This window comes from Squalius cephalus (genome assembly GCF_949319135.1).
Source record: "Squalius cephalus genome assembly, chromosome: 20".
NCBI lineage: Eukaryota > Metazoa > Chordata > Actinopteri > Cypriniformes > Leuciscidae > Squalius > Squalius cephalus.
In genome coordinates, this window is record NC_137141.1 from 14,498,927 (window position 1) to 14,514,949 (window position 16,023).

General features: G+C 37.5%; 2 protein-coding genes across 12 annotated transcripts in view; both read right to left on the bottom strand.

Annotated features, from left to right (window-relative positions):
* Positions 1–9,664, bottom strand: part of ppp1r13ba (protein phosphatase 1, regulatory subunit 13Ba) — a 42,405-nt gene extending 32,741 nt beyond the window's left edge. For 4 of the 10 annotated variants that reach the window (XM_079853598.1, XM_079853608.1, XM_079853604.1 and 1 more), the window contains exon 1: positions 103–362. In XM_079853598.1, coding sequence (XP_079709724.1) covers positions 103–234 — 132 coding nt within the window. In that variant the 5' untranslated portion in view covers positions 235–362. Of the gene's footprint in view, positions 363–3,159; positions 3,248–9,454 lie in introns of those variants that run through there. The other 6 variants (XM_079853599.1, XM_079853611.1, XM_079853610.1 and 3 more) reach the window with 4 other exon arrangements.
* Positions 9,665–12,240: 2,576 nt separating this feature from the next.
* Positions 12,241–15,907, bottom strand: ptp4a2a (protein tyrosine phosphatase 4A2a). 2 transcript variants are annotated; one of them, XM_079854013.1, is made up of 8 exons: positions 15,816–15,907; positions 14,625–14,701; positions 14,060–14,326; positions 13,718–13,881; positions 13,533–13,625; positions 13,292–13,422; positions 13,006–13,080; positions 12,241–12,917 (listed from the first exon to the last, which is right to left on the bottom strand). In XM_079854013.1, exons 4-8 carry the CDS (start codon positions 13,811–13,813, stop codon positions 12,806–12,808), a joined length of 507 nt encoding a protein of 168 aa, XP_079710139.1. In that variant the 5' UTR covers positions 13,814–13,881; positions 14,060–14,326; positions 14,625–14,701; positions 15,816–15,907; the 3' UTR covers positions 12,241–12,805. The 2 variants fall into 2 exon arrangements, with proteins under 2 accessions (XP_079710139.1, XP_079710138.1); XM_079854012.1 differs by having other exon boundaries at positions 13,718–13,954.
* Positions 15,908–16,023: the final 116 nt, after the last annotated feature.

A 16,023-nucleotide genomic window follows, 5' to 3' on the forward strand; every position in this document is an offset into this window, starting at 1 on the left:
TCTCGCTATTTTAAGCCGTACACAAGTGCCTGAACTTCTATACTCAGCGTCTCCTTGTCTTCCCCTATATCTTGCTCGTCTTTAAGCCCTCCGGATCTTCACCTTAGTTAACCTGTGTGGGGCCTTCAGCTTCCGGTCTTCCTTCTCCTGCGCCCGCGCTCTCTTCTGCAGCCACGGCCTGCCCTTGGAGGCGCTGACCAGGCTGCGCAGAACCATCCTGATGAACCTCCTCATGGAGCCCTGAGCTTGATGGATTGGAGGAGCCGGGCAGCCCAGGCGCTGGGGAGCTGGAGTGTCTCTCTCTCTCTCTCTCTCTCTCTCTCTCTCTCTCTGTGGGTGCCTGACTGTCTGTCTGACTGAGTGTGTGTGAGTGTAGATACTATAGAGTGGTCAAGGAAGGGGAGGGGGGTTTTGGGGGCATTTGGAAAAGGGGAGGGTGGGCAAGCTTTCTCTCCCAAATTGCATTCCCTCCTGGAACAAGCAGAGGTGCCAGGGGAAGATAAGAAGTATCTGATGACAAAACACAGACTGTCCTGTGACATGTCACTGATAGAGGGGACCAAACTCACTCAGAGAGTAAAACACACACTTCCATGAACTGAGGTCGCAATAGGAAGTCATGCTCGTGCCACTTACGTTATCCAACTAAGAAGCGTGCGGAACAGACTGACAGTGTGAACTTGACGTATACATCAGCTTTAGAATTTGCTGATCATCCATTCAAAATATAGACAAACCTAAATGTTTTGTAGAAAATTTTTGCTAGGGTGTTCTAAGTGGTTACCAGGGCATTGTGAAGCAGTTTCTAGCATGTTCTGGATGGTTGCCAGAGCATTGCTAAGCAGTTGTTAGGGTGTTCAATAGAGTGAATTAGCGCCCAGCCCCTTTTTCAGTGGCGCTGGTTCCGGAAGTATTTTTTCCATTCATTTTTCCCATAGGGATTTAAAAAAAAAAAAAGAGTTATAAGCCATGAACCAAGCCAATCAGCTACGAGGTGTATCACAACACTACAAACTTTGATTTGAAGCAAAAAAGTTTTAGAAAATCGGACAAAAAAAAGACAAAGACTGTGTACTTAACGGTTTTAGTGAGGGAAAGAACTATAATCCCATGAAGCATTGCGAACAGCATAATCAAATTGAAAACGATGGAGAAACATAAAACTACTCATTTACAAATGTTGATTACTTTATAAAAACAATATATTTTAAGTTAACTGCAAAATATGCATATATATACAAACATTTCAGTATTTTGAGAGCGTAGAGAGATCGACTCGATTATGTCATTCGCAGTGCATCATGGGAGTGGGCGGAGCTAAAGAGCTATTTTGGTGTGTTTCGCTTTTTTCGACTCTGTAGAGCATCATGGGTAATGTAGTTTTTCATCAGAAATAGTTCCAATGGTGCTCTGGCATTGCTAAGAAGGGTGTTCTGGATGGTTGCCAGAGTGTTACTAAGTGGTTGTGTTACTCCCTGCAATAACAGACTGGTGTGTACAACCCTTGGACGTATTTTAAAGAGTCTATACCTCGAATTTTACATACTTCACATACTTTTGAAAATCCAGCATTTAGTTGATCCGGATAAGCGCTCATTGTCACAGTTGTAAACTGGTTTGGCTTCACGGCATCTTTGTTTCCAGGCGGACCATTGAAGAACACGACACACACGTCTCCTGGACATACTGTAGAATTTAACCAATCAGATGACGACTTAGGAAATCCTGAAGTGTTTCCAGTTAAGTGTGCCATAAGCATCAGACGTTCAGCCAGCGGTCCGTGGGCGTGACGTCTGAGGCTGAGACTATAGGGCTGAATCCGAAAAAGACCCCTATACCCTCAAATAGGGCGCTATTTGAGGGGAGAGCCATTTGTAGTGGTGTCCGAAACCATAGTGGACGTTATTGAGTTCGCTCATTCAATCCCACAATGCACCGCAATAACAAGTGTACAACCGATGTACGCTCAACGGCTGTCCGAATTCGCTCACTCGTTTTCATTCACTCCTTCAAGTGAACAGTATTAGTGGACTAACGGAGGGAATAGTGAATGAGGGTTTAGAGGGTGATTTCGGATTCAGCCTAGGTGTTTGCTAGCATGTTCTAGGTGATTACTAGGGCATTGCTATGTGGTTGCTGACAAGCCCATATTAAAAGAGCTCACCCACAAATATCTATAATATTCCGGTCTCTAGATATGAATTAAATCCCTCCTTAAAGGGACAGTTCACCCAAAAATGAAAATGCTGTCATCATTTACTCTCCCTCATGTTGTTCCAAACCTGTATGATTTCCTTTCTTCTGCTGAACACAAAAGAAGATATTTTAAAGAAGGTTGGTAATTAAACAGTTGCTGGTCCCCATTGACTTCCATAGTATTTTTTTTTCCCTACTATGGAAGTCAATGGGGTCCATCAGTCGTTTGGTTACCGACTTTCTTCAAAATATCTTCTTTTGTGTTCAGCAGAAGAAAGAAAGTCATACAGGTTTGGAACAACATGGGGGTGAGTAAATGATGACAGCATTTTTATTTTTGGGTGAACTATCCCTTTAAAGGGGATTTTTTATTATTGTCTGCTAGATGAATATTCTCAAAAAAAATCAAATATCTGCCAGTTTAGAAAGGTAAGCCGTGGAAAAAAAACCCTAACCAAAAATGTGAGAGTAATAATTATAACCACTAATAACCAACAACCTCTTGCTCTGAAACACTGACTGAGCATTCTTGTTCATCTCTCTCCATGACGAATGTACTGTATCTAAGTCAGGGAAGAAGGCTTTCTGATTCCAAAGAAGGAGGTGAAGTCGCAGCACTCAATGCTTTGCCAATAATAAATCTCAGGACACAGGCAGGCCTTGTCACTGTGGGTCTCGAGTCGGGCGGTCCTGACAAATAGAGCTCTGACTGGGTATGGCTGCCCAGTTTCCACTGTAAAAACGGTTAATGCTTCCTTTAGTTTGTAACAACATGTCATTAAATAAGATGCTTCTGTATGGAAAATCCCCAAAAAATGTAAAAAAAGACAACGAAACACTTTTGTGATATGCAGCTAAATACCCACATTTCTCAACATATAAGCGTTTTTTATTCATTTGATGCAGATGGGACATGCGCCCAAACTAAAGCATTGTGGGATTGTTGACTCTGTGAACGCTCACCTGATTTACTGTACAGTGCCATCAATAGGGTGTCCATAGCAACGACTGCATCCACGGAAACATGTCAGCTCCTCTCACTACACTGCAGCTGGAAGACTTGCATAGTTAAGTGCAGTTAACAGCAGTAAACAGCACACTCAATCTCTGAGCATTTAATGGCCCTGACAGCTCCTCGCTCTCATAGCCGACACCTGGACCCAGTGAGCTTGAAAAACAGACGAGAGAGTGTGTTCGGATTTCACATTTCAGTTTGAGATATAAAGGCATGGAAAAGCACTAAAAGGAAACTGGAAAAATGAGAATAAAGCATCATAAATTCAAGAAAGAATTCATAAATAACTCCAAGTTTGCAGAGAGCGTGCATAGCACTCTCCAGCCTATTACTCATAATCGATAAACAGTTTTATTATATATTTATATATATATATATATATATATATATATTTTTTTTTTTTTTTTCATGTTGGAAAACAACATTGGTTGGCGTGATGAGGTTATGAACTTGGACAACACAGTCTCACCCCCAAACGTCACATACTGACGCGTCTTGACCAAACGGCAATATACGACGAAAAGGGTACCCCTAAAACGTCCGTATGTGACTATTCGGGTTATGGGTAGGTTTAGGTATGCGTTAGGGTACCGCTAAGAGGCGCTGCTGGTGCGCTTATGTCTTCGTCTCATATGGACGTTTTAGGGGTACCCTTTTCGTCGTATATTGCCGTTTGGTCAAGACGCGTCAGTATGTGACGTTTTGGGGTGAGACCGGGCTGACTTGGAGGCTGGAAATGAGTGAAAATGGAAGAGGCAACGAACAAACTATTTTATTCATATAACTTTATATAACTCTATATTTACTCTATGGTTCAAACGTGTTTTTGAAAGACATTTACACTTTTATTCAGCAAATATGCATTAAATTGATCAAAAGTAGCACAAAAAGCATTTATAATTAATGATGCAAAAGATTTGTATTACAAATAATTGCTGTTCTTTTGAACTTTCTATTCATCAGATAATCCTGGAAAAAATGCATCATGGTTTAAAAACTGTTTTCAACATTGATAATAATAAGAAATGTTTCTTGAGCAGCAAATCAGCATATTAGAATGATTCACGATGTGACACTGAAGACTGGAGTAATACATTTTAAAATACTGTATACAAAAATAGAAAACATTTTTCACTGTATTTTTGCTGTAAATTTTACTGTAAATATGACATAAATATTTCATTGACTAATGGTCTGCCGAGAATTATATTATGTAATAATGTTTGTTAATAATATCAATTATAAAATTTAGTTTCAGTACTGGCTTCCCTTTTTTTCAGCAGCGCTGGTTCCGGAAGTTTTTTTTTATATATATATATAATTTAGTCTTCGTTAAAAAGTTATTAGCCATTAACCAAGCCAATCAGCTACAAGGTGTACACTACAAACTTTGATTTGAAGCAAAAACTTTTTTGCTTTTTTCAAGACTCTGATTAGTGTAATTTTCTGTACAGCATCATGGGTAATGTAGTTTTTCACCAGGAATTACACTGTTAAACAATTATTTAACAAAAATAATCAGAATGCAGGTTGACGGCTTCAGCTGAAGCAAATACCATTGATTAACAACCTCATAGTAAAACTATCTTTAAAGGTTCAAAATCAGTTTCCTTATGGAGAAAATGAATGGAGTTTTTACTTCCGGAACCCAACTGTTGTACTCTATATATACATCTATATGTACTATCTATATATTGTACTTCAGATCATAAATGCACCACCATATACTAAATGAACAAAACTAGTCACAGTAACCATAAATGCAAAGGTGAAGCGCAGGAGTCAATTCCCTCAGCAGGCTTAGAGATTCAGCAATACTGTGGGCAATGCCATGAGGTCGCAATTTCAATAATGAGGCTCTGGGGAGATGTGAGCGACACTAGCGTGGACTCTAATAACTAAAGCACACTCTGGCTCGGCTGCCTACAACAGCGATGTGGGGCGTATTAAAGATCCTGAGCTGCCAACACTCTCTGTTCTGAGTGCAGATGAAGTTGTAATCTCACAGCCTGAATGTGCAAAGGACAGGCCAAAACATGATGAGATGTGTTCGCTAGCATTCACTTTGGGCAGGGGTTTTTCAATCTTTTAGATGCCACAGACCCCCAAATATGATCATCCTCATGCGACGGACCCCATCCTAAAATTCAAAAGGAGGCTATATATTTTAATGTTTAAGGACCCAATTTCATATATTTATAAATACTATATACTATATTCTCTGTGCTGGGTAGTAACTGATTACATGTTATTACGTAATTAGATTCCCAAAAATGAAGTACTTGTAATAAGAAGATTATCCTATGTTTTAAAATACTCGTAATCAGACTAAAGGTTTGTGGAATTGCACACACAGACCAGCCACTAGTCATATGCCTATCACTGAAAAACTGAGACACACACACCGCATTTGAACACTGCAGATTTACAGAAATCATTTCACTTTTAACAAGTGTTTTCTCAGGATTGCATCTAATCAGCTCCTGATGAATGCATGAATTATTGAATAATCACCAGGTGAGTCATTTAACCATGTATTACTGTCTTTGTAAGGCTTTTCAAACACATTAAAATGTACAGATTCACGACATTTCATAATTATTTACATGCAGTGAAGGGATTTTTTTCGTCAGCTGAACCTCTTTGACCTAATGTATTTACTTGAAATGCCCCCTGAGAATTTAAGATGGGTTAGGTCAATAATAAAATTACGTAAATAATAATGATAATAATAGATAATAATACAATTAAGTTTGGTTAATGGTCACGTGACATGCAGGTAAACTATTTAGATTGTATTCATTTTAAAATGATTTATTATACTATTTTTGATTGAATTATTTCATAGCTTTTCACTAAAATCACAAACTCACTATAGTTTCACCACAAACCCCAGTCTGGGGAACCCTGCACATATAACATTTAATGCACTTCATGCTGTTGATAAAAAATAATGGAATTTTCGGTTACACTTTATTTTAAAGTGTCATTGTTGCAGTGTAATTATATATTTATGTACTTACTATAGGGTTACTGTAGGATTAGGATTTGGTTGATGGTTAGTTGCATGTAATTATGCATAATTTATTGTTATTAATATGGTAAGTACATGTAACATGTAACAAGGACACCATAAAATAAATTCTCTTTGTATTTTTATATCAATATGTAACAAGATTATCATATTATTCAAATCAATGTGATAAACGAGTTAGGTCAAAAGTAATCTAAAGGTAATCAAAATGTAGTCTATATTACAGCCTATATTAATCTGTTAAAGTAGATTATATTACCTTAAATGTGTAAAGTAATGGATTACGTTACTATTTTTATCATGTAATTCGGAATCAGTAACCGACTACAATTTGAAAGTAATCTACCCACTTACTGTATATACTACACCAATGTAAAATATTATTTAGAAAATACTGTTCCATAACTTTTTTTCTTCTCAATTTGGCTCTATACTGTTAGATGTATTGTTAATCACCTATTTTTATCAAATTTGTATTACTTATTAATTTATTTTAATCTCATTTTCATATATTTATTTTAATCTTATTTTTAATTCATTCATTTATTTTCACACTTTTCAGCTTATTTTCCCTAGCAGACCCCAGTTTGAAAACCCCTGACCAATTTGTTCAAGCTATAACTAGAAATTGACAAGAAGAGACAGATTCATGTTCTCAGCATGTTCAAATGAAATTCCATCATGGTTCATATTCAGTACAGGAAAAGAACAAGCTGTGAAGTAAACAGATCACATCTCCATATTTACTGCCTCAATATGCAAAAGTAAACTAACACTTGTCACAGAATATAGCTGTCATAGACTTTGCACTATTGGCGTTTGTTCATGAATATTCAAATTGCTGTGAGCAATTTTACATAGCAAAACAAAATATCTCTCGCTTATTGTAAGTGGCAAACTTCTGAAAACTTAACATGAGGACAGATATTTCTGCTTGTTCATATTTGATATTTTATTTATCTTGTCCCAAAGGAAGAAAATACTTCTGCATTTCCCCATCCACCAGTTCTAGAGTTATAAATATTCATATGCACAGCAAGTCAACATAAACCACCGCTCTGAAAATAAAATACTGATCTGGGTGTGTTTGGAAGATCAATTCGTAAGCTCTGGCAATATATAAGGACATCTAAGCTCTAGTACTTTTCTAGTTACATGTCAATCTGAAGACCTGATGTTAATCGCACATGTCTGTGTTGGAGTTTAACATTAACAGAATTTTTCCAACTGGTCTAATGAAAGCAAACATGCAGTCAAAAGTGAAGCTGTGTGATTCACTGCAAGGGACGTGTGCAGTCCATTAACTCTAAATGTGAGTGCTCGTGCAAAGGTGAAAAGGGTTAACTTCAGCACAGAGGATGCTCTTTTCTTTCACCTTTGATCTTTGACCCCTTCTTGCTCTCCCTGTAATCTGTGCTCTAATGTCTCCTATTGAGGGATGCTATCTGCTGCCTCATGGAGATGGAAGATAAAATGACTATATTCTCTAACAATATTCGGTGTAATGGCTGGAAAAAGTGCTCTGGGATTTAGGGTGTTAGGGATTTAAAAGCACACAACCCTGAGTGTGTCACAATTTAGGAATTCTGACAACTTTTCCACAGCTCACCGCACAGCGCCTTAAAATACTCCCCGCAGGCTAAGGTTTCATTCAACACAGCCACAACTGCATCACTCTCACTCAGAAACTAAGACAGTATAAGAAATGTAGAAATGAAGAATGTAGAGTAAAAGCAGTAGAGGACACAATGTTTTCTAATTGGTGGGACAATCCTTATAAATGCAAGGAACATAAAGGAAAATAATCCAATATTGGAAAAACATGAAGATACATTTCAAGCTCTGACTGAATTTAAATCAACATTTTGGCCACCCCTGAAATGGAGCATACAATTAATATTACCTGAGAAGTTGAATTAAATGCGCTACAAAACCGCGCTCATTCGGGGACTTGCATTTAATGCCTTTATAGACAAAGAACATAATTTGATTACAATGAGTGATAACATTTGCCATCTTTAATGCTGTTAATTTGAATACGAAGCGAATTGCTTGCTGAAAATATACTCAACAACACTGAAATGGGAGCGCACAGTTTATGTGTCAACTGCACGTGAAAATGGCTGTCATTACTATAATGGTATACACACACACACAAACACACATTGTTTTTTCATGCTTTATGGGGACTTTCCATGACATAATGATTATGATTCTGTTCAAATAGATATTCTATCACAAACACAAACCCTACCCATCACAGGAAACTTTCTGCAGTTTTACATTTTCAAAAAACATCACTTGGTATGATTTATAAGCAGTTTTCCTCATGGGGACCAAAAAATTTCCCCACAAGGACAAGGATTTTTGATATTGCTATCTTTGTGTCTCATTTTGTCCCCATAATGTAGGGTTTCCCAGGCCACAAACACACACACACACACACACACACACACACACACACACAATATCAAACCAAGTGTGCAAAGTATCAAATAAAGCAAAGTGATGCTAGATTATAAAGCTTTAAGTAGGAACGAAATACATAACTCTGTATTTTTAAGAATTTGGATTTGAAGTAGCCTATTTGAATATTCAAATAGGCTTCTTCAAATCCAAACTGAACTTGAACAAATACCTTTTTTAATAGGACAAAATTACAGAGTGGATAAGGTGCCCAATATGTCCAAATGAGTGGATAAAGTGTCCAAATACGTTTTGGAGCCATATGTATAAAGAGATTCTGGATATTGTGCATTTCATTTACTCTATTATTTAGAGTAAGCAATTACCTGATTTAAATCAAAATCTGAGAAGCCTAATAACTTTACTGTTGTCTTAAAATGTGAATTCAGAGTGATTGGGACACTTTTTGCCATTGAGATGACTTGGTAAAAGTGTCCCTGAATTCACCCCTAACAGCGATTGTTATAACAGATAGGCCTATAGTCATAAAACGCCACCTACAATTTAATATTAAAATCCACACTACACCCACTTGACAAAATACAGCATGACTGCTTCCCTAACTATGATTGACAAGACATAAGAGCCGCATTCCTTCATGACAGTCTAACGGAATCCCGCAGTCCAACGCAATGTATAAACAAGTTATGAATGAATGTTGACAGAGCTGTCAGTCATGATCCTGAATGACAGGTCTGAGTTTGAGCGCTAGCGCTGAGTACGATCAGCTGTCACAAACTTACCGGCATCATGATTGCAGAATGGCGAAATCAAACAGGGAGATCTGGATTAAAAAAAAAATGAAACAAGCGCCTGTTTTAACTCCCACAGAAGTGAAGACAAATAGTTCAGTTATTAATTCTGTTATTCAAGCCCTTTGCCTGTTATGAGTTTGGTCCAGTGAATGTGGTGAAAGGATGCGCCATCTGAACTGGGTCATTTAGGCCTACGTCACAGCGGCGTCCCAATCCAGTGGCTTCGATGGTTTGCGCAGGTTTTTATGGCAAGCCGTTTTAACATTCATTTACACAAATCAATTTTTTTTTCATCCATTTTTATGCTACTAGTAGATTGTTTTTTTTTTTTATTGTTTTTTTTTTATGTATTTACAAACTATTCATTAGATTAGTATATGGCTATATGATAATAATGGAATGTGCAGTGTCCGAAAACTCGTCAATAGCTGCGTTTCCATTACTCTTCAAATTGCGCAAATTGAAATTGCGAATTGAAAATACGCCCAATGGAAACACGTCAATTTCGCAAAAACTCCCATTTATCGCAAAAAAGTTTTTACGGTCGCATGAGGTGGTTTTTCAGGCAATTCGAAAAAGAAATATTTCGCAAAACTGCAATGGAAACAGTTTTTGCGCATTTACAGGTCAACTGACGGAGATGACGCGGTATGTTTGGACAGAATACGAGACAGAGTTCTTTATTTAATTCATAAAAGACAAAATTATTACAGGAATACTGGATTCTAAACCTCAAATAAATGCCACAATCAAGACCTCGAAGCAGATATGAGGGAGAAGCACCCAGAAACACCTCATATGTGCCGCTCACAATAATAAGGGTCGTTCCTTACCATTAATGCTTGGAAAACACACATACATCTCCTTCGATTAATAATAATGGCTAGTGCAGTGGCTGGGATATAGTACATAAACCTACCAACGTCCGTTACCATGGTTTTTGGAATGATTTTACTTATCGCGAGAGGAAAAATGAAGTTTTAGTCGCATAACATCAGTTAATGGAAACGCTGTCATTTCGCAATAGTTTTTTGTCGACATTTAGAAAAAATCGCAAAAGTTTTGCGCAAATCTGGGAATGAAAACGCGCCTAATGAAAACTTTGTACTATGAAAACAATACATTAGTAGACAAAATATAAATATCTGAATGTTACTATTAACTAAATAATAAGTAGTAATGACTGAAACAGGTACCTACCAGCAACAACTGGGATACATAGTTAGAAGTCAGCAGTTAGGCCGTGTGTCCACCAAAGCGTATTTAGCCAGCTGAAAACGCTAGGCGCTCTGCTGAAAACACTTAGCTGTGAGCGCTTGAAAGCATTTCGGCAGCGCAGCTTTTTTTCTGGATGATACAGAATATCCATGGAAGTGTTAGCATCTAATTTCACAAATAGTTTGTTTCTGTATTGTTTCTATATAAAAATGGCTATACAATGTCAAGTATTTGCTCTGGCTCTTGTTTTAAATATTCTTCTGCTTGTTGTCATCTGTTGACATTGATATAATGTAACAGTTGGTCAGCATAGTATTTTTCCCACCCCTCCTCCACTGTGATTGGACGGCTGGGTAAAAAGTGACAGTGATGAGCTCAGTATTGCCGCTAGTACACTTCGCTATAGAACGCGCTATGCGGAAGTAAAGACGCTGGCTGAAATTCTACCGGAAATACGTCAGCAGGGTTCGTGCATAGAGCGTCTTCAACTCTTGGTGACTGGTAAAAATAGACGCTCAATACTTTGTTATGCTCCTCCCGTTTTAAAAACGTGGCGCCCCATTGAAAACAATTGGAAAAATACGTTAGCCTCGGGAAAAAAAACGCTTTGGTGGACACACAACCTAAATATGTGAACCACAGATCAAACTAGATTCAACTGAGAAAATTATTTAGCACTAAGAATTAAATAGGTAGGCCTACATTGGGACATGCAGCAAAGAAATACGTTTTAGCATGTGAGAAATAAGTATTTCTAGTCATTACCATTACTGTGATACTAGAAATTAAATAATTATTAGTAACAAGAAAATATAGTTTTTTAAAGAATAATGTTAAAACGGCTTGCCATAGGTCTTAAGCGGTCCGGACAACGAAATTACGAATTCTACTAATGTGAAGGTTTAGCTCATGAATATTAAATATGCCATACTGACGATGACGGGTAAAACTTCCCAAAACGTCCAGCCACGCAAAATAATTAATATTCATGAGCCATTCGCTCACCATAGTAAGATTCCGGTCGAGACAACATGCATTTGACTGTCTGTCCAGTAAATCTGCATTGCACCGACTCGTGGTCAAGATAAGAAAACACCACCGAGAGAGAAGTCTTGAGTTCGAAATTACACGAATATTCTCTGCGTATCGATTAAAAAAATAATTCTTTAAAAATAATTATATATAAAAAAAGGATTCCATTCGTCACTTTTTCTTTTAAAGATGAAAGAGTAATGCAGTTCAGTCGATTACGTGTAATGATATAAGATACATCCTTTATGTACAAACAAACAAAAGTACCATCATTTATAAACGTCCTAATGTAGCACAATGGCATTAAAATGTTTTACATTCTACATCAATATTGAAATAATTCAATACCATGATAAAAACGATATATTTAGTTTTACAATCTGACACTAGCACATACTAATGTGTAACATGTCTTTCCATGTAAATATTTATTTTCCACCTGCATTACAGCCAAATTAATGTAAGAGAAGAAGAAAAAAACACACAAGACAATAAAATTATTTGTTTTTTTATTGTTATTATTTGAATGACTCATTTCAATCAGTTTATTCAGAGTTTATCTCGTTCTTTTGTTGATTGAATTATCTAGGATCTGCATCATGTCCATTTTACTGACCACCACAATCTAGTGTCCAACAGTGCTGTGAATATATCTTGGAATGTTTAATATCTATAACATTAGATACAGTAGTTGTGCCCATGTAACTTTGGAGAAGCTGACAGATATTCACCACCAAAGTGATTTTTTTCATGTACTGCAGGATATTGTTACACAATCCAGACAACAGGGGACACTTAGTTTTAGAGAGGGCATAAAACACTAACAACTGCAGTAAATCATTATGTTTGCCACAATGAAAAACATCACTAGTGATATCCCACTTTGCCTGTGAGTTTACATGATTGGCTAGACTGTTCGGTCAAAAAAAAAAACCAACACTAATGCTGTGTAACCTGTTTGTGTGCTTGGCACTGTAATACAGCAAAATCCTGGTCTGAGATAATAATCAAACAAAAACTGATCATAACAACACTAACAATAAAAATGTCAATAGTTTCCAAAGATCCTTTTCCAGAACGAATGTTGCTCTACTGAACGCAGCAGTTTTGACCATTGGCATCCTTGAAGCGCAGGCGCATCTTGGGTTTGTATTTTTCAAGGTACATAAGTTGTTTGGCATTAAAAGCCCCACGCCTTTTCCTAAAAGAAAGATGATCATCCACATCACAAAAAGACCAACAAAATCATATCCTACATAAAAAGAAAAGAAACTTTGTTTGTGACTCACTGACGAATAAACTCGACAGCATCTTCGTACATCATCCCGCATTCGATTAAGGCTATGGCCACCAAGACGGGAGCTCTGAACACAAAAAAATGCTGTGTCTCATTTAAAACTATTTGAAATAAGTCACAAGTCAGGTCACTAACTGATCTAGATAAAAGTTTACATCACAGCACAAAATGTTCCAAAAGAACGTGTTACTGCACATTTGGTCCAAGATAACTAAAAAAAATGACAGTGTAATAGATCAGTGAGCAACATTTCATATCCATGTCCTGATAATACGTACCGTCCCAATCCAGCAACACAATGTACTGCAATGCAACAGCCTGGTTCGTCCTTGAATTTACATTTGAGGAGGTTCAACCAGTCATCAACAATTTGGTCAGGGGGCGAACAACCATCGTCAAAAGGCCAATCCTAAAGAAAAACACATTTCAATTTAAGTGCAATCATAAGAGTGGAGAGAAGTAAATAAAGCGTATGCAATAATCACTAAATTCTCTATAGGGGTTAATAGCAAATCTCACCAAAACTTCAATGCCTTCTTTTTCCACTGGTGCCTTGTCATAAGTTGCATCACAAACCCGGACGAGCGTCTGCACTCCAAAGCTCTTCAGTTCCTAATAGACAGAGAAAAATAAAAGAAATATTCAGCTTTGCCACTCACGTTAATATTGCTATTCCTGTTAACCTCAACCATCTAGAGACTTACCTCTGTAAACTTGGTCAGTTGTGAATTGGTGGGATTGTGGGTGATGAGAAATCTCATGCATTCGTAAGTGATCTCAACAGGAGCAGGGCGATTCATTTTGACACTCGAATGAAGTTTTAATAGTACTTGACGGAGGGAGGGAAAGAACCCAACAACTTCCGAATCTTCAACAGGGGTAGAAGTAATGATTTCAAAATATCTAAGCACTTTGACTTTTTAGGCAAATCTCTGAATGTTCTAAAAAAGGGGAACAGGAGAAGGAAACCACTTTCACGCTTCCCACGGTTTTAAAATAAATACTAAAGAAGGGGACGATCCTTCTGATTTGCTATTTATAATTACCCCATTCAGGAGAGGAGAGATGATCAGTTGGCACTAGAGAGAGGGAAAAACGATTCGCTCTCTAGTACCTGGATTGGCTCGAACCAATTCATACACTTCAACTTTGGACAAAAAAAAGGATGCTCCCCGAAAGTGCAGAATGTAAGACGGGCAGTCAGGTAGTAGAATCTTCATATGGCAGGCCCTCTGTTCACTTGTCCACAATGACCAGGTGCTGTGCCTGGCAGAAGTCTCCACTCACACTGACAAACGCCATAAATGTGCAGCCTGGAATAAGAGAATGACAGTGACCGATAAATAACCAGGGCAGTGAATCCTAAACCATCACAACCAGCAAGTGCAGTCAATCAAAACATGTCACCATTAACACCAAATGGTTACTGGATGTAGCCTACAGCTGAAGAGAGACCTCATTCCACTTCAGCTGATATTGACTTTAGCCATTCGATGGATTATAAACTCTCATCATAAAAGCATACAGGCCTTGCACCACATCCTAACACGGTGGTATTTATGGAAAATGTTTAGCAATCGGTGTAATTATTATCTCCTATCAGGCACTTACTTTCAATAAGTGAACAGAAAACAAGTTGAGAACTCAGCATTCTATCTCCACCATTCGTGACTGTCTCTACTTTGCACCTAGAAAAGATAATCAACATAAAACAAGCACTAAACAAGACTTTTCTTCATTCCAGGATGAGCTCCAACAAGTCAGGAATGGAAAAAGGAAAACAGCTAGTGCTTGTCTATTTGTGTTAGTACAGATTTATGTTATAAAAGCTTATCTTTTATAACATTTAACAGAGACAAAACATTTGAGATTGCATTCAAATGTTAATACGCCATCAGATGAATCTTAAAACGGTACATATAAAGGAGCAAAAATGCTGAAGCCAATCTACACATTCATATGTCACTCACCGCATCCACTGCCCAAGTCTATTTTTGACCATTATCTCATTCTTAAAGAGATAGTTTACACAAAAATGGAAAACTCTGTCACTGACCAACCTTCTTCCAAACCCATATAATTTTCTTTCTGCTGTGGAAAACAAAGGGAGATGTTATGCAGAAAGACAGACTCAGTCCTATTGACTTCCTTTGCATGTTTTCCCCTACACAGTGTGAGTGAATGGTGACTGAGGATGTCGTTCTGTCTAACACCCTCCTTTGTGTTGTGTTCCACGGAAGAAATAAAATCATACTTTGGATTGGAAAGACATGAGGGACAGTAAATTACAAACAATGCAATTTTGGTTGAACTATCCCTTTAAGACAAAGAAATATGTGTACATGGAACACAATGGGTTTCCACATTTGCTGACCACACATGTTGTTGAAGACAAATTAAACAACCATTTAATTCAAAATAAGATCATTATTTTGTTCATCTCTACAAGAACAACACCAAGCCCTTAACACCCACTGCATCATTGTGTGAATATGATAGGCTATGGTTTCAAAAAAGCAGAAGTCGTTGACATCAATGAACAGCCTAGCTTACTAAATAATTAATACATATTTATACAATAAGAAACATAATATAAATACATTACAACGGTAAACATTCTTCAAAAAATAACCAAATGTTGTTTTACGAGATTAGTTCGGTCTTGTTCTGCTAGCATAATGTGTTTTAGCTGCTAAATGCGTATATGTTAAATACATATCCGCACAAGTTAATAATTAATCATTCATCTAGATGTTTATAAATAACAGGAAAATATAAATACGATATCATATAGATACTTACAGAGAGATGACGGTATATATGAATACCGTGACAAAAAGAAAGCGGATTGAGAGACGCTGCTAGCTCTCCTCTACCGTAGAGCTCCCGTAACCAGGCGACAATTCCGGTCAGCACAGATGACCGCTGATTGGCTGGCCGCAGTCACGTGGGCAAGAAACCCACACCTTTACACTCGAATGTTACATTTTTATCCGCAAACGGGTCTCGG

What these genes read in the sequence shown, in the direction of transcription:
- ptp4a2a (XM_079854013.1), bottom strand. Translation starts at nt 13,813, where the DNA reads ATGAATCGCCCTGCTCCTGTTGAGATCACTTACGAATGCATGAGATTT. An exon ending in AACTGACCAAGTTTACAGAG is followed by an intron (nt 13,626 to 13,717) that starts GTAAGTCTCTAG and finishes TCTGTCTATTAG; the next exon opens with GAACTGAAGAGCTTTGGAGT. An exon ending in TGTGTTGCTGGATTGGGACG is followed by an intron (nt 13,081 to 13,291) that starts GTACGTATTATC and finishes TTTTGTGTTCAG; the next exon opens with AGCTCCCGTCTTGGTGGCCA.